The 19019-nt window shown below is 40.2% G+C and overlaps 1 protein-coding gene across 1 annotated transcript in view; it reads right to left on the bottom strand.

Annotated features, from left to right (window-relative positions):
* Positions 1 to 19019, bottom strand: part of IGF2R (insulin like growth factor 2 receptor) — a 57383-nt gene that overhangs the window by 23414 nt on the left and 14950 nt on the right. Inside the window, exons 7-26 of the mRNA XM_019474827.1 lie at positions 17579 to 17693; positions 15828 to 15990; positions 15500 to 15680; positions 14153 to 14256; positions 13569 to 13733; positions 13116 to 13256; positions 12591 to 12737; positions 11553 to 11684; positions 10994 to 11141; positions 9610 to 9787; positions 8912 to 9027; positions 8330 to 8492; positions 6629 to 6808; positions 5485 to 5586; positions 4655 to 4756; positions 3813 to 3987; positions 2281 to 2448; positions 1554 to 1697; positions 739 to 917; positions 290 to 377 (exon numbers count right to left, since the gene is read on the bottom strand). Coding sequence (XP_019330372.1) covers positions 290 to 377; positions 739 to 917; positions 1554 to 1697; positions 2281 to 2448; positions 3813 to 3987; positions 4655 to 4756; positions 5485 to 5586; positions 6629 to 6808; positions 8330 to 8492; positions 8912 to 9027; positions 9610 to 9787; positions 10994 to 11141; positions 11553 to 11684; positions 12591 to 12737; positions 13116 to 13256; positions 13569 to 13733; positions 14153 to 14256; positions 15500 to 15680; positions 15828 to 15990; positions 17579 to 17693 — 2891 coding nt within the window. The remainder of the gene's footprint in view (positions 1 to 289; positions 378 to 738; positions 918 to 1553; positions 1698 to 2280; positions 2449 to 3812; positions 3988 to 4654; positions 4757 to 5484; positions 5587 to 6628; positions 6809 to 8329; positions 8493 to 8911; positions 9028 to 9609; positions 9788 to 10993; positions 11142 to 11552; positions 11685 to 12590; positions 12738 to 13115; positions 13257 to 13568; positions 13734 to 14152; positions 14257 to 15499; positions 15681 to 15827; positions 15991 to 17578; positions 17694 to 19019) is intronic.

Raw genomic sequence — 19019 nt, 5'->3', positions numbered from 1 at the left:
TAGCAAGCATCTTGCAGCCTGTGATTTAACAAGGTAGTACTATGATTTGTCAGAGACAGCGTTATTACTTTATCTTCTTTCCCTAGATAGGGAAGTACATTTGCCTGTCATCCTAAATTGTACTTTTAATGTTAGATGTGACTCTTAGCTGGCTTAAAGCTCAGAAGAGGCATCCCTCCACAAGCCAGCACCTTTTACAGAAAGATTCACAGGGCAAGAAACAATCACTAAGTATTAACTTCTTGTACAGATTTGTTTGGTATTTTAAAGCTCGAATAACTACACTTACCTTCTGCTTTGTGAACAGGACACGCTGCCAAGGTTCTCCAAACAAATACGAACTCACAGTCATCCTCTTGCTCAAACACTGGCGATCCCTACAGAAAAGAGCCATATGAAGGAGGCTTACTAACAATTACATTGCAGGTCTCAAAATGTACATGCACAATCCTTTGTTATTGCAGTTGCACAGTCTAAGATTTCTATTATCAAATTTCAGCACCCATTTTCAGCAAAGAGCTGCTTTTGGTGGTTCACAGGATTCCACTATAGAGTTCACTGTTGTGTTCTATGGGCTCAGGAAGCAGTTGTAAGGAGAGACAAGGGGAAAGCCTGTATACAAGATACTACTTTTTAGAACCAGCCTCTCCATTCCAAGCGGAATAAACACTGTCTGTTTTGTTATAGTAAGTCCAAGCTCCAAAATCCTCATTAATAGCAATTGGCACAGAAAATTACCATTGTTTGATCACACTGGAAGATTATATGTGTGGAATAATGCTGCTTATCTTTGCATCTGTCACCATTCAAGTAGATAATGCTTAATGACCCATCAGTAGCAGCCTGTGGGTTTATCTGAATGACTCCAAGGTTCTTGCTCTTATTAGCGTATTTCACACAAGATCCTATGGCACCACCTACAGGAAAAAGAAAAAGCCTGTATTTTAGTTCAAAGCTTTGACAACTAGAGCATTAAAGGAGACTGTCTCAAACTCCTGAAGCAGAACACAACAGAAGTGTTTTCATAACTACAGTTACAGACATGACGTGCCCAAAGCCTTTGAGGAATAGAACAAGTTACTGTCCTGCATTCACTGAGATCTCTAAAACTGCACTAACTTATCTGCTCCCACAGACTGATAGAAGACTACAGCAACAGGTTAAATAAATCAAACCGGCTAGAAGTGCAATAAGACATGGCATAAACTTCTCATTCCAACCTCATTCAGTTAGGAGGCTTCAACAACATTTAACTTTCCTTTCTTCTTTAAAAATAAAATAAAATCAAGGATACTGGCAAATACTGCCCTCCATGCATTTTTCCCAAATGCATTCCCACACATTTCAATGCAAGAGTCCTGATGAGCATTAAGACTGTTCTCAGTTTGAGAAAGCCTGTCTACCCTTGACATACCTCACCCAGGTCTATGCAAGTTCAGTGATTGAACGGGCAGGATTCAAGCAATCCTACTAAAATAACCAGGGATGTCATTCTGCATATAAGGTCTTGCATCAGAAGTCCCAAGTTAAGAAATGCTTGCCACTTGGCTTACCAGGGCATCCAGGCACATAGGGCAAAGGCTTGCAGACATTCAAGAAAAATGTTCGCTTCTTTGCTTCCTTTGAAGTGTCTATAGCAACCCATGGTTCACCCTCTTTGCTCAAGTCACTTAAGTCATACTCGTTGCCAGCAGCATCTGAAAAAGGTGTGGTACATACAGTAAGCTGAAAGACAACCTATTAAATACTTGCAGCAGTATTGGGTTTGAAATGATACAAGTTTCGCTGATGAATACACATAATTCAAAGTAATTTTCAGAATCACATTAGATATTCATTGAGAGAAGGTACTGTTGCCATAAAAAAAAGTCACTACACCAAATGCAGAACAGAGTTCCCTTGACAGTTACTTCCCACAAGTAACTACTCAACAATTCACAGGTACATTTTTCCAGAGGCCAATACTAAATTAACCCATTTTCTTCAGAGTTGGGCTGAAGTAGCACCCAGTCATGACAAGGATTAAAGGTTTTCAAAGTAATTATCAGCTCTCTTGTGTATACCACTATGTTCCACATTAGCTTCTTGCCTGTCTTCATAAGTTCAGCCTGCTTCAAACAACTTACCTCCTCTCCCTCTCTACAACTTCTATGAAGACTTCAAGTCTTACAAATGTCTTCACAACAGGCATTCTTAAAGCTCTTCTCCTAAGAAGTTTGCTGTTCAGTTAATCTTTCCAACATTTGTTGGACAGAGCCCACCCAAATTCCAGGTACTTACCTGTAACCTGGCAGTCTACAGGAGCAGGAGCACAGGCCAGAGCTGTGTGAAACTCAAAAAAAGTATCATGGATGTTCAGCACACTGTTTATCTCTTCACGCACAAACTTAAGCTCTCCAGGATATGAATCATTACAAATGAAAGTCACCGTGAACGTGTCTGATGTTCCTGTAAAACAAACACTTATTTCCTGCTGGTTCACTCGGGAATATTTGAATTTAAGTTCAAGCTAACACTTGACTTTAAAATTTTCTAACACTTTCTTATTACTAACTGCTTCAAGAAAAACACTACCTTATTGTTTATGGTTTTTTAACTGTAAATACACAAGCCTTCTTTAGAAACCTGTGCTAAATTGCCTAGCAGCCATAACTGCCTCTCCAAATGGGAGACCAGAATGCCTTGACACATTTCAAGAGCATAATTACCTTCACTGAACTGTGCTTCCTAGGTCTTTGACATGATATATTTGAAGAAACAGAAAACTTATAAAACATCAAGTCAGCTGTACCAGCAACCTCTAAATTAGATCACACATAGCAAAGTTTTGGATTTGGGGGTTTTGTTTGTTTGTAAGAATTTCAGTGTAATGACTGCAGAACAAATAATACTGACACTATTTAAGCAGCATATGTTAAGTTCTGTTTAGTCCTCCTTTCCACAGCCCACAGGAAATGGTAGAATTATGAGGGAGACTAGTATTTGTCATCAACATATCCTAGTGTTATCAAAATGGTAGAAGCTCTCAAAGCAAAATACATGAAAACTCAATCACTTGTTTCCCGTTGCACATTAGGTATGAAAACGTCATGACTGGGAAAATAAGAGATGCCACCATAGCAATTTGTACAGAAGACGAACATGCAGGAGCATCTGAGGTTCCTGAACCCCAAACCCTGTTTTCCTAAAAACCTTTTATTGTTAAGGTGTCATATGCCTTTATGAAAACTCAGTTTCAGTACAGTTGGAGCATGTAAAAATCCAAAAGCTAGATACATATTTTTCATTAGTCGTATCTGCGAAACAGACTTAAATTAATGAAGTAGGTGTACATGAAGTACTAGAGCACTTATTCAAGAAATTCCATATAAAGAGAGTATAAGCTTACAGAAAAATGACCTTTCAGATATGAAACAACTTTAGAGAGCATTATTCATGAAACTGAAGCTTAAAGCAATGACTTCACTTAGAAAAAGAGCCAGAATTCATTTTGCTTGTTTTCCCAATTTGACTATCCATTTCTCCATGCGAGGAGCAATATTTTTCATCTACTGAGTAAGGAAAAAAATCCTGTACTGTATTTGGTCTCTTTCCAGGAGTTTTGAAATGCACATGTATTACTGAAAACTGAGCCATTACCATTCTGCATGATTTGATTTCTTCCTAAAATTTTCATATGAACTAGCTTGTTTAAGTGACTAACACCAAGCCCAGTAGGTTTTAGTACACAAACAAAGGAAGGAATGAAGACCATTCAGAGAAAGTTTGTACAATATCAGCATCCATCTACACTGCCTATTTCGTGAACTCACCTGACTGCACGCGAAAAGGACCTCTGTAGGTAAGAGTTAGAAATCCTTCACCAGACAGATACAGGGTTTTGTCCAATTCCACCAGCCTCACTGATGTCAGATTTTCTGCTTCACATCCAGCAGCTGTTTTGCCATTGATTTTACCACAATCTGGCATGGGTCCACAAATGTTTAGCTAGAAGTTTTGAAAACATGTGGGTGTACACAGTATTAACTGCATCAGAAAAATTAGGTCCACATAGCCATTTCTACATCAGTAAAACTCACTTGTCAAGAACTATTTCAAACACCATGAAATGTCTGACATTTCTAGACAAGACAACCAACCAGCTATAATACAGGAACAATATCCTCAATCTTCAGCTTACAGGGTCCACAAATTCTCCCCACTAGAAGTACAGGATGTGGTTTAGCAAATTTATTCTTAGACTAGAAAACACTATGGTAGTATCTGTGGACAGCCTAGGACTACTGATACATGCAGATCGCATTAAGAACACTGATATGGACAGATTAAATCCCTTTCTAGGCTTCCACTGTCCATTTCTGCAGCACCAGCAGATAAACTGGTATTATGCAACAGAGTCCATAACAGGAAAACCATGCATAGCCTCTAAAGTGTGGCTACCTTATGTTTGCTAAGAACCAGAACTTCGATGCTTTTAAGACCATCTGAGATGAATCAAGTTATCTTCCATTCCTTCCCTCAACCACAGTATTTCCCTGCCAACTCAAATTTCGTAAGAGGACCGAGTCAAAGCTCCACTTGCTCACTAAGCAAGACTGGAAGAAATGCAACAACAGCATCCATAAGCAACAAATTGTACAGTCAGAATCCTTACCAAGAACTTCTTCCCAATGCCAGTAGCCATATAGCCTTCTCCAGAAGCTAATGGCTGCAGATTGAACAGAAAGCCAGTGTTTGGATCTCTCACAGAGCAGGACTGAAAAGAGAAAAAAAAAAAAAAAATTATGACAGCATTATTGTCTCCTTCTGCATTACTTCCGTTGAAGTTTTACCTCTAACTTGTTTAAAGAGCCAAAGTAGTGATTTACAGATATTCCTAGCCTGCGTACCAATCAGCAACTTCAAAATTTGGACAACCAGAATACAGCTCTGGCAGTAGCAACACTCCATTCAATTCTTTTGCACAGTTGTCCATTGACATCAGCCACATACCAACATATCAAAGTGCAATTTAACAGATGACATCTATCAGGTTAGCTAAGAGCAAGGAAATTTTAACGGAGGGTTGTTTTCACACTGTGTTTATGTTGAGACCTGTAAAGCAGAAGCAACTGAGCAGCTCAGTGTAAAAAAAAAAAAAAAAAAAAAGCCTCATTTGATGATCTGTACACAAACAAGGACAATATATATCCTTACATATAAACTCAGTTTTACTAGCAATCTTGTAAGGGAATGAAACATTCAGTGCCACAGCAAGTAAGTTGTTCTCGAGAGAGACCACTTGAATACTTTGGTCAGAAGTTACGCATTTCAGGAACACTTCAAGGAGAAAGCAATAAGATATCACAAGACTCCGTCATTATCAACTTCAGACTTCACTGTAGTTAGTTTTCTCCAAGAGTCATTTAAACACAGCAATCAGGAGTGCTAGGAAAAAAAATAGTACGTTGAGACTATGAATACAATTACGTTCCCCTTTCTCACCTGAGAATCATCTTTTGTTTCCTTGATTGGACAAGCAGCCTCAGTTTCCCATAAGAACGTGGCCACACATTCCTGAATAGCTATAAATCGTGGGCTGCTACTCTGGAAACAGATTGCAGAGAGAAGACCAGAATAAGTGTAACAGCCAACACCTTCTCAGGTTTGAGATTCCACTTTATGAGAAACTGTCAGGTTCTTCTAAAAGATTTCACTACAAATGCACACAATTCCCACCCTGCTTCCCTCTCCCCTATTTACTTTGAAGGTCACTGCTGAAAACTTTGTCTAGCTAAACACTTAGCATGTCATTAAGCTTTAGCAAAGAAATGAATCTGACATCCAAATATTCAGATTAAATTCAATACTGAATCTAGACACGCATAATCAGACTTTGCCTCAGTCTAAGCTTTGAAGAGTTTCGGGGTATAATGCATAGTCCACTATAAAAAAAAAAAAAAGAAAAATCAAGCAACACAAAACTCTGTTAGCTGAGGTAACAAGGTAACAGGAGTATTAATTATACACACTTCATTTCAGTGTTTTCAGGCAAAAGCAAAGCAGTTGGTAACTGCTCCAAGTCACAGATTTTCACCATACCTCTTGGGCTGCAGATCATGTGAGTGAGGGGAGTAAGACCTGCATATTCACAAACCAGCAAGAACAAGTCTAGGCAAGCTTCAGTCTAACTATCCCCTCAGTCTAAACTTCAGTTTGTGGAGTTGTATCAGCAAAAGCTTTATAGATTTAAGAACTCCTCTAGAATGAACAAGCTACAGAGGATGCAGAATGTAAGGCTGAAGATACACTTTACAATATTCTTCCTCTTAAGAAGGTCTGCAGTGTTTGCATGTATAACTCCTCAGTCTTAAGTCCCCGTGTATTTTTCATGCTAATTAGATTAGTCTGAAATATCACTGTTCACTGAGGCTGTTAGTTTTTAACTAGTTCTTGCTTATGATAAAATACTCAGTCTGAGACACATGCTTCTCTGGCATCTAAGTCAGCTTTGGTTTTACATCTCTATTTTAAGTCCTCAAGAAGTCTCCCTTGTCATGAATCTGCTATACATCTTCATGTAGCTTCACGTAACCTGATGGAAAACCTACTATGATGAAGCAACAACTGAAAGATCATTTGTCCTTACAAGAGTGCCCTTGGAACAGATGAAGTGGATGGTGGTGGTATAACTAGTTTTCTTTCCATCAGCATCAATGCACACAGAGCCATTTGCATAGGTTAGAAAAATGTGTCCAGGTCTTTCAACTACTAGTTCTTTGCTGGCAACACCAAGATTACTAATAGAGGTGACTTCAGCATAAGAAACCTAGAAATAAAGAAAAGCATGTCAGCAATTGTAAACTCAAGTGAGGAGTTACAGATGCAGTCAAAAAGAAGAAAATACCTACCACAATAATCTTGTATATAGAAGGTTATCTTGAGAGTTTTGAAGATAACAAAGATGTAGAGATCCCCCTACATTTCTCCCCCGTTCTGTACTTAAGTTTCACATATTTAACAGACAAGCTCCACAAATAGGCGTGGTTTGGTTTTTTGTTGTTTTTATTTTTAGTACAATAAGGTGCCTGTAGTGCCTCACAACAGCCGTCCTCTTCTCACCAGCTACACAGCTTAGGAATTTAGGGAGGCCTATGCCTCACGCGCAGTAAGTAGGGTTTAATTTGTACAGCTCTTTAAAACACAGTACGTGGAAGCCTCCAGGCATTCTTAGAATTGACCTTAGGGATCTGCCATGCTTAGCAAAGCCTAAAAAGCACTAGCAGAAACTCAGCGTTAGAACAACAGCAGGTGCTACTACCAAGGTCCAAATTAATCTTCACTTCTGCAAGATAACTGGTGTTTCCTATTTTTAAGATACTATTTTAAGTTAGCAACAGCAACAAACAGATTACAACTCCAAAGCTCTGTCAACAAAGACTTCCGCTTTTTTTTTTTTTAACAACTCTGCATTTAGGTTGATCCAATGTGCTCACTTTTTACTCCAGTGTCTTCAGCAATGAAGTAATGAAGCCCTAATGCATCTCCACATGTAAAGTAAGTAGCCTTACACAACAAGGATTAACGCAAGCACAGGAAACTAGTAATATTTAGCTCAAGGGCCATGATGGTGATGTACAGATTCAGTCACTCAGACATCCTCTTCAACAGTATGGAGGGAAGGTGTTCTCTCCGTTTTACAGAAGGAATTAGGACAGGTTGGTGAGCCTCTAGTTCAACTTTTCCTACAGCTTTGAGTAGCACTGAAGCCAGGCCTTGGGGAAAGTGTCCATCCAGCCTGTCAGCACAAACAGTCCCATGATAAATTGTTACACTTCAGGGAAATATAGAAGTAGAAGCCCATAACCACCACCTTTTTTTTTTTTTTTGCTTGGCAACTTCTGCCTAATCTACATCTCGAAGCCAAAGAGAACTCAGAGAGGGGTGTGAAGAATCTTTAAACACATTTCTTCCACAGTTCAATCTAAAACAAGCCAGAAGCAAGACAGAATATCCAGGAGAACAGCCTGTTCTTAGAGCAATGCTAGCAGTCTCTGAGACCGCAGCAGTTTACACAGAAGAGATGCAGTTTGTCTGCCTCTGCAACACAGGACAAAGAATCATGCATGTCAAACATGACATTGGTACACTTGTAAAAATTAAAGCTTTGGTCTTTGAAGAGGTGGACAGGAGGTCTACCATTCTGCAATGATTATGCCAACATTACAGATACACCGAATACCACTGTATTTTGCACAAAGAAGCCAGAATTCATGTGCCTATCTTGCATACCCCTTAATCTCACTCACTTGGCAAACCGGTTCTGAGCTGGGAGGGAAAGGCTACTCACATGATCATGCCAATACTCCATCTGACAGACAGATGCTCGCCGGTCGCATCCTGGGACAGCAATCAGTGGTCGACAGATGTTTATGTAGTACTTCTTGCGCTCGTTTGGTCTTGAATTATCCATGGCATACCAGTTTTCACCTCTCTTCTCAGATTTTGCTAAGCTGAGCAGGAAGAGAAAGTTCTACGCTAAGAACACACATTCTTCATAGATTCTCTCTAGCTTTCTCTTTCAGTCTCAAGAAACAGAGCAACCGTAAGGTATTTCAGAATAACTTTTTCCCCTCATTTTTAAGTGTTACAATTAAAAAGAATACTCCTAGAAAGTAGAGCACAGTTGACAAAATAGTAAGTTTTTATTAAGCAAAACCATCCCAAAAGGTCAACTTACATCTTAGGAGGCAAGTCAATACACTAGAGAGAAATACTGTCTTCATTTCAAGATACTTGCAGTTAAGATTGTCACAACAGATGAAGTTTCTAGTGCTGTCTACACAGGAAACTAACTTCATCCAGTGCTACTCTATCAGCCAGAACACTGAACTAGAATAGCCAAGTTATGTCGTATATGTTACTCTCCTACCTTGACAAGTCATATTGGTCCATGGTGTTGGGATCAGTCACAACACATTCCAGCGGCATTTCGGGACAAGCATATTCAGTGTACCACCTGAAGTTGTAGGTATAGTTATCTTCTACCTAAAAAACAGCAGAACAGGTCAGTGAGGCTTTCCACACAGAATACTTTGTGACTCACAGCTACTCCTTTGTATGTTAAGCTTGTTATTTCCCTTTGGTTTTGGGATATACCTTCTCTGCACTGATTTATGTAGGTCTGTTTTGTTGTAGATCTTGTCATTTGCTGTGTCACCAAAAATACTGTTTCCAAAAATAACAGAACCAGAGCAACTACAGCAATGTGACTGCTGTCTGCTGTGTTACAGGAGACACAGTCCTACCACTTGTTACTTCTCAGCCAGTTTGGGGTTTTTTTCAGCTAGAAATACAAGATGACCAAAAGCACTAGTAATTACATGGCCCAGAGATTAGAGAGAACTAAGAACCTGGATCCAGGTGAACAGCTTACTGTTCAGTGGTCAAGACAAGCTTTATGGCTGCAACAAGAGGCATATATACCAAGAGAAATAACTATTTCTCTTATTCTGCTTTATAGATACTGGATATTTCCATCCATGAATCTCTGCTTGCACCAGCCTAGCAGCAATTATTGTCAGGATTTTGGGATGGAGATCCTTCCCTTCTTCATATAAAACTTCTTACCTGATATTCAGGCTGACCTATTCCAGCCTGACGGTCACACAGGAAAGTTATAAGGGTAGATCGCTGTGTTTTCTTCTCATCATTGTATGCTGTACCATTTTTGTAGGTCAACTGAATCAGACCATCATAATATGAAAGTTTGGAACTGGGCAGTCCAAGACTCCAAAACTGACCCTTACTAGAAAAGAAAAAGTGGGCGCTGAGACTGAACAGAATGAAAAATTAGTTCTCTCTTTAAGAGAAGTCTTACAAGTAGTAAGCACACAGGTAAGTTAATAGAAGACACCATAATAAGACAAAAGAATTAAAGTAAGGTTGACTAGATATAAGTGAGTTAGGATGAATAGAATGCTGCCAAAAGGAAATGTAAAACATGAACAGGTGTCTGTCTTTGGAAAGGAAAGGAAGTTGTACCTTGCTTAGATATCTAGAAAACTTTAACACTCCCTTCTCTAGAGGACTGACAGAAATATCAAGTTCCCATTCTCCAGAGTAGAATTCACACTGCAGACACCCTAATGCTGGGCTTAAACTGGTTCCATGCAAATACATGTGGACAGTGAAGACCTAGCACTGCACAACGGCAAGTCCTCACCCAGGGAAGAAAACTGCCTTCACATGCTCTTAGCTCGGGACCAGCTTTGGTTCAGGGGGGTTTCTTTACTCTGAGTTAACACCGGCCCTATCAGACCTAGCCTGACCACTTTTCCCTGAAGAAGGTTTTCAGTATCTGCAGTAAACTCTTTGGCTGGAGAGTAACTCGGATAGAGCCAACTCAAGTACAGGTGCATGCGTTTGCACTGTACCACACCTCTGGCAACAGGCTGACCTGGAACCTGAAGTGTACAGATACTATCTCAAACATAGCTTGTAGAAGATAACAGCAATGATGCTGTTAGAGTAGCAGTACGCACTGGGACTGTGCCCGCACAGCGCTTTCAGTAATGGAAGTACGGTGCAACACCCAAGCTCTGGGCTCCACCTCTGCATAAGGCAGCCACTACTCATCCCGAGCGCAGCAGTGCTTCTTTAGGCCAGCTCTTGGAATCCAGCTGACCCTGAATCCAAATTGTGGGTTGGCTTAATACAGCTGCAGCAGTTAATCTACAGCTTACAGTCCTTACGGGAAACATCAGGGAGAGCAATGGACACACTCATTCAATCTCAAAAGCTAGCTTAAGCAGTTACATGTGTGTGCACTTTGCTTGAAACAGCTGGCAGCATAATTACTGCACTACCAAATAATATTTTACATGCAAATTACCTGAATCTATTACAGGCAGCACAGTAATTATTTTACATGCAAATTGTTCACTGTTACACACAGACAACACATCATGCAACAAAAGATCTTCTATTACAGACAACAGAACTAGTTACTAACCTTTGTGTTACTTGGCATGCTGCTGATTTTGCGTGACACAACTCATCCAGCACACTGCCACAGATGTTTATGTAAAACAAGTATTCAGTAGTATTAACTATATAGTGCCCATTTTTCTTGGCCAGAGGTGATAAATCAAAAGAGAAGCCTAATTGGGAAGGAATAAACTTTGTCAGTTTAATTTTTTCCTGCCATCTCTCACAGGTTTTGATTCTACCAGTCACACAGCCAGTTCACTTCCCCCCGAATAAGTCTCCTTCCATGTAATTATTGTTCCAGAAACAATTTGGACATACTAAAAGCATGTTTTCTTATACAGACATACTGACTACAGTAAAATGCACATTAAACCTAGTTTCCTCCACAAACACTAGGGGAATATTAAACTCGTGCTGTTCTGATCTTCCATACACACATGCTTAAAACTGTTTTGCTCAAATGTTGTGGGTGCTTAGACTTAGGCTGAACTCACTTTGTTCTTGCTCATCAAAAGGACTCAGTGTTGTGACACAAGTTCTATCCCTCATGACCTTTCAATCTGCTGAACATAAATACATACCTGCCTGAGGATCAGAGACTTGACAGTTATCTCCTTCAGTTTTAGACAGGACGCATGCAGCAGCAGTATACCAATCAAATGCATATGAACATACACCCTCAGACATCAAGACTGGAGCACTTTCTAGATCACCTGGTATCACAAGAGCAATGTGTTACACATACAGACAGTCAGGCTGCCAAAAGGAACTATGAAGTTAAGCCTAGGAACACTAACTCCTCCCCAACAGCAGACCAAGATTAAAAGTACTTCTCCTCTGAAAATGAGGACTAAATAGAACCAAAAATTCCTTGCACAAATTCTTTGCATCCTCCTCCCCAGAACAAAAGTTTATCCCAGAGGTGAAGATGCACTGCTCCTCTGTTTCCGAGTACTATCACAATCTTAGAAAAAATGTCTGCTTTGATACACAAACCTGGTGTTTTGCTACAAAGCAACAGCTTTATCAGGAAGTAGCACATAACCTGATCCTAACAGCCGGCACACTTGGACAATTCAGCTTCCTCAGGCTGAGGTAGAGGAATACAGGTTTTCTGTTTCTCTAGGAGATGGTTAAACTAGTGGGCTATTATATGGAGATGAACAACATTAACAACTTCTGCAAATGCTTCTGCTTTTCGTAAACTGCAAGCAGTTTAGACACAAAACAGACTTATTGGAAAAGGTTTAAATATCCGATCTCAGTTCAGAACCAGCCTTTCCCCATCAAGACAATCTAGGGATAGAAAGTGCTTTGTATAGCTTCCAGGTATTTGTGGAGCTTTAAACACTTAAACATACCTTCATCATGTTTGGGAGAATCTTAGTTCAAGAGACTTACTCAAAGGTCTTTAAAGAGTACTTGTATAAAGGGTGAACAGAGCTAAATACCTGCAATTACATTGCTATCATCCTAGTAAACAAACCGCAGTCTTCAGCTTTTGCACAGAAGGAAATAAAAGACAAAGGCACATGCTGATATTTAGCACTCAGGCCTGGATATATTAAATAACCTCCAGTTTTTAACTGTATCAGAGAACAGGATGTGGATATTCTCACCTGGTCTGCACACTAGAGTGATGACAGTTTTGATCTTTTTGTTAACACCACAGCTGTCTCCATTTGAATAGGTAAGCTGAATATTTTCTCCAACCTTTTTAGGAGAAGATACAAATGTTCCAAGATTCTTACTCTTGTTTTGTTTATCTGTAAAGACAGTAAATATATCACTTTTGTTTCCCTGGAAAGAAGTGAAGTTTACACTATTAAGAGAACATTAACTAGCCAAATGGAAAGTCTTAAGAAAGCATATGATTAGGATTCTGTTTTCAACCTCACCAAAACCATGGTACGAAGCCTGGAGGAGAGCGTAATACCATTCTTCAGTTAGAAAAGGCTACTTGCATCATTTCTTCTAGGGTCTCTGGGAGCACAAGAGAAATGTGCTCCTAACTTCTGCTTCCTCAAATAACTGAAGGCACTCAGGGTGGCCCACTCCATTTGTAGAGGAAGTGCCAAGCCTTCAGAGCCTTACAAAAAGAAAAAAAAACAAACCAAAAAAACAACCCACCCAAACCCACTCACCTACAGAGCAAATAGCAGCATCATCTGGGCAGCTGGAAGCTCCTCCTCTCTTCAGCACTTTATGGCAGACATTGATGTAATAATGCTTCCTCCCTACCTCCGAAAAGCTACTGTCCACAGCTTCCCAGTTCTGGGCTAACTCTGAAATACAGGGTGTTGTTAAGAACAAGTCATCCGGCTTAATTGTTCTAGCCTCTCCATGCCAAAATGCCTTTTATCACAAAAAAGGACCCACATTTAAAACCACTTAAGATGACAGCAACCAAGGCAGTCGTGGATATGGGTACTTTCATAAGGCACTCACTCCTTTTGGGATGAGGAACGTGATCGTCAGTACCCCAGAAATCCACTCAGAAAAGCAAAAGCCAATTAATGTTCAGCTGAAGAACTGCACTAGAGGTGGCATGTAAACTCAGGACAAAAGTAACTGAAAGCTAGTTTTCATTGCCATACCTGAACTGCGGATGAGAGGTGACAAGTCATAGTGTTTTCTCTTATCAGCAACTCTGCAAAGGAGATCTTCTTTCTCTTTAACACATGCATATTTTGTATCCCAAGTAAAAAAATATGTGCAGTCCACTTCACCAGTAAACACTGGAGTTCCTCTACCATCATTACCTTAACATTGAAGATGGATAAAAAGATGTCAGGTTTCCAGTGGGGGAAGGGGAGAAAAGCAAGGAGACTTGAGGACTAGCAATGAACAAGGAAGATAAAAATCCTTTTGCTGCACAGGAATTGCGTTTGTGGGTTTTTTTGTTTGGTTTGTTTTTGTTTGGGGTTGGGTTTTTCTTTTACTGTTGGCTAAGAAACGAGGCTCTTTTACACCTCAACATTCTTGATCATCAGTGTAAATTTAGAATAGCAGTGCTACTACACAGCACAAAACAATCCTGCCAGCCACAGAAATTAGTGCTTACTCTAACAATTCCTTGTGTTAGCTGTGGCTCAAAGCATGCATTCCTTTGAACATAAGGCCTACTAGCAAGCACAGAAGTCAAATCCTGAGGAGAGTCATCACAGCTTGTTAAACTCACCTGCTGTTTCATTGCACTCAAAGTTTATGACAGTCATTCTCTGAAAGCCGGAACTACATGCATCCCCATTCGGATAAATTAGAGCGAGATCCCCATCAGAATATCTGAGTAAAAAGTCAGGTTTAGATAGAAACATGGGATCAGACACAATCACGCAGTGTTCTTCACATAACAGAAGCCACTCTCTTGTTTATTTAATAATTGTCTCACTCAAAGGGAAAACAAATGCTTGTTCAACATTAATACTGACATTTCTACTGTAACAAAGGCTTGCATCCGCTGATTTTTCTGGTTACTTTTCACGAATTTGTATAAAGTTTAAAGAATGCTCTAAAGAGTATCTGTGCTTTCAGCTAGAATAGACTATTTCAGTTGGAAGGGACCTACAACGATCATCTAGTCCAACTGCCTGAGCAATTCAGGGCTGACCAAGTTAAAGCATGTTATTAAGGGCATTGTCCAAATGCCTCTTAAACACTGACAGGCTTGGGGCATCGACCACCTCTCTAGGAAGGCTGTTCCAGTGTTTGACCACCCTCTCGGTAAAGAAATGCTTCCTAATGTCCAGTCTAAACCTCCCCTGCCGCAGCTTTGAACCATTCCCACACATCTTATTACTGGATACCAGGGAGGAGAGATCAGCACCTTCTTCTCCATTTCCCCTCCTCAGGAAGCTGTAGAGAGCAATGAGGTTGCCTCTCAGCCTCCTTTTCTCCAAAGGTGGAATATCTGTTCCCATTAGTTTATTGCATGGCTATTTTTGCAGGTGGAAGAAGTCATACATCCTGGAATATTGCTCCGACAAGTCTGTCATGTGCTTACAGACAGATGGAAGACCATATCTAGGTGAATAATCGCTGCTTTGCAATCTCATGCAAACTATTGTCCCAGTATGCCACTTGGGAATCCTGAAGTTTTTAAAAAATTTAAAAAAAAAAATCACAAAATCCTGGACTTCATTAGTCTTGGATATGATTAATGCATGCTCTTGCAAAGGAAGCAGAGATGCCCTCTTGTTGAGGACAGCTTCTAAAACATCCAATCCTGATGCCACTTTACATGCAAAACTCAAGGAAGGCAAGAGGCAACACAGCACAATCTGCAATTCTGACACCAAAGTTGATGAAAGTTTCTTCCCTGTCCAGGCAACAGCCCCTACCAACCCCATCTGCTCCTTCATTTGCTAATGCTATCCTGGTATACTGTTAATGTTTTTCTGTACAAAACTGAGCAAAAATATTTGCATTTTGTATCAAATATTGCTTACATGGCAAATAAGGGCATCAAATTAGGAAACAAAGATCAGTCATTCAGACAAGTTAACAGGGCTAAAGAGCCTTTACACACCTTAGGGTTTGGTTCTCAAATCTTCCTGCCACTTTTTGCTGGTTATTTGAAGATTTTACTTGGCAAGATGAAGTGTATCCTGTGCTGTCCTTGCAGTTACCTGCAGTGGTTTTCCCACATATATTCAAGTAATAGTAATACTCCTCTTTGTCATCTTTGGCTAAATATGGTGTGACATAATCTGAATGAATAAGAAAAAGAGAAGTGTTTTAAAACACAGCAGAACAGATATAAAAACCCAAATATCTATAGAGGACACTTTTCCTGTCTCCAAACATGGAACTGGAAAACTGGCTAGTCATACCACAAAAGAAAAATAGCGGCTTACCTGGAAGTTGAGTAAGTGGTCTTAAATCAATGGAGATATCATGTTGCTCATTAGTCAGAAGACAGCTCCTACTCTCCAGGTAATCCCTGTGACAGGCATACTCGGTAACCCACTCAATTTCATACCGGCAATTTGTTTTTGCTGTGAGTTTGGGACCTGCACTCTGATACAGAAGTGAACAGAATTTAAATGACAAGTACAGAGACTCATTTGAAATATAAACTTTAAAGCAACAGTATCACATTCGTTTAGGGTCAGTAATGACTAACTTCACCTGTAAATTGCTTAACAGCTGCAAACATTGTCTCTTGCCTCTCAGAAATAGGTGTTGAGAAGAAAGTAAAACAGCTTTTATTAACGATGTGGCAAACTAGAAGTCTAAACAGAGGTAAAGTATCAGGCATTAGCAGAAGGTCAGCAGTAGTAACAGTACATTAAAAAGCACTTTTCCTTAACATGTTGGCAAAAGCAGAGATACGTGAGCCCAGATTGCTAAGCACAGCTTGGATTGTGTTTGCCTCAGAGGAGTCCTCAAAGAAGGGAGCAGAGATCAAGTGTTCTCCGAAGGCAAAGCAGCCTCTTAGACGCTGGTGTTTTAGCAACTTTGATTCCCTCAGTCCAAATCAAGACTGAAAGGCATTTGAGAATTCTTTAGCCAACACTTTTGTCAGGTGCATTTTCTGTAGTGAAATATTTCTACACCTCTGGGAGAAGGGATAGTCTTGTTTTTCCTCACTTTAAACTGAAACATTTAGAAGCTCACCTTGTTTCATAAATCTGTATTTCTGCCACCCACTAAAACAACAGGCAGATACACAGGTGAAGTATCAAATAAGTTACAGGCACAAGTAACATTAGCAATACTATTCATACTACATGTGTGCATAGCTGTAGTGAGGTATTATAAAGTGACAATAGAGGAAGGCCTATGATTAGTTTCTGCAGTGATGAGGATGAAGTATGGTACCTATCTAGGTCAGATGAGAGACAAAACATTAAACCAAAAGTTAGCCAGAGGAGAGTTCCTCCTTTGCTAACCTGCAACCAAAAGCATCACAATATGAAATGGCAGAGCATTAGCAATAGCCACTCTGGCCCAATTTAAGGAGTGTGGGTGGTTGAGATTACCTGGCATCGCATCAAAGTGATCATCATACTGCACTGAAGCTAGGCTGTGCGTGATCATCATACTGCACTGAAGCTAGGCTAAAACTGTGTCCTGCAAAAACTGAGCTGCTGCTTAACACTATAGCAGTGTTTTACTTTAAGGTAATAGGAGTTCATGAGCCTGCTTCGTAAATGACAGACTTTTGCCATGCAATGACACTTGCTAGCTATTTTCTTCCCTGAGGAAGGCCAGATTAATAAAAAACAAGTTACAGACAACAGTTGTAAGCACGCCCAGCCTGACTGATGATGGAAGAGTGCTCATCAGCAAGCAGAGCTCTGGGCCAAGAATTAACACTGTACTAGCTCTGTCCTATTCTCAGAGGAAAGCTTTGAACCCAGAAAAGGACAACCAAATTCACCAAAACAAGAAAGAACACCCCCGTGGGAAAATTTTACTCAATTTCTTGTTTCTCTCTTATAGTCTTCAAAAAGTCTTCTAGAATTTATTTAGATTCCTACACTCTTCACAAGCTGCAAACCAGGAGGATTTCTGTTCCCTTCAGCCTTCAATAAAAGTGGAAGATAATGCACACAAAAGTTAAAGACCAACCATTTAACACAAACTAAAACAGCAAAGTTACCTCTTCTCCCCTCTTTGATGGGCAAACAAAAGTGATCGTCACTGCTGGGTTATGGCCTAGGCAGAAGGCTGGCTTTTTTTCATCACTGTATATTCTCTCATAACTCAATACCAGCCTAGAAACAGAAAATGGCAAACCAAAAATACAATTAAGACACTATGCACTGTACAGAAGAAGGATATTTTTGAAAGAACATCCACCCTTTGCTAGATACCCAGGCAGGATATACCAAAGTAGCCCTGCTCCTGAAAGATACTTTTATGGAGGTCTTTATTCCTTTAATCTTACAGTTAACCAAAATAGAGATTAAGACAGTCCCAGCAAAATTACTTAATACAGCATCCTCTTGCACCCCAGTTAAGACTATGCTCAATGCCTTGTAACCCATTTTGTAGCGGGAACTTGGCTGATAAGTCACAAGAACACTCTAGCTTTGCTCTCAAACTGCGGGAGAGCAGATGTGATAAACACTCTTGCAACTTTTGGAAGTAATAACCACTCACGTTTTACCACATTCCTATACTTTACCACCTCCGCATGTATAATCTCTTTCCATTCTGCCCCCAGAATTAAAAGTAAGATGAACTCATTAGCAAATTGATAGGAGCAAGGCAACTGGGACAGATCAGGCAAGGCAGGATTAGGAGAATGAAACATGGTAACTATCTGCCAGGGAGAGACAAATGGCAAGATGACTTGGATGAAAAAACAAGGAGACCAACACAACTTCCCAACTACGCATTACTGTTCTATACAATCTAACAGGCAGAAGACAACAGCTCGTGGAGGGGTGACAGCCTAGCTTCAGGTCAGCCACACCTCTGATTGGCCTCTCTATACCTTAGGACACAGATAGGCAGTCATCTTACTCTCTTCCTAGGCCACCCTAGTCTGATTGAGCACATACAACGAACTTTCCTCGAGCAATGAAGAGCTCATCAATCCTAGCAGTGATAAGATAAAGCTTTCTCGCCAATCACTTTTATAGAGTACTAGTTGCACATTAATATGAGAACAAGCTTGTGCTTCCTCAGATGTAAGCTTCTGCCTTGGTACAGAACACCTCAGCCACTTGTTTCATGCTGGGGGAAAAGCCTTGCAAGGAAGGACTCACAACTTCGTTTGTAAACCAGAAGAAAACCCACAACCCTGTCACTGAAATAACCCTGTTATTAACCTGGTTTATTCTGCTTGTTTTCTTCAGCTTGCATCTGAGATAAAAAGAGTACTGCAGAAGTCAACAGGATACAAGGCAAGCAGGCTCAGATGACCTGAAGCTCAGAAAGATCAGCAAGACTCAGGCAAGTCCCCTGAGCCACACTGGGTTGTTTGGGTGTGGTTTTTTTGTTGTTGTCTTGGGGTTGGTTGGTTTTGGGTTGTTTTTGTTTGGTTGTTTTTTTTTTGGGGGGGGGGGGGTGGTTTGGGGTTTTTGGGGGGGGGG

This window comes from Aptenodytes forsteri, unplaced genomic scaffold (assembly GCF_000699145.1).
Source record: "Aptenodytes forsteri isolate BGI_AS27 unplaced genomic scaffold, ASM69914v1 Scaffold122, whole genome shotgun sequence".
Classification (NCBI taxonomy): Eukaryota; Metazoa; Chordata; class Aves; order Sphenisciformes; family Spheniscidae; genus Aptenodytes; species Aptenodytes forsteri.
The sequence above is the reverse complement of the archived record's forward strand: the minus strand, read 5'-3'. Positions and strand labels throughout refer to the sequence as shown.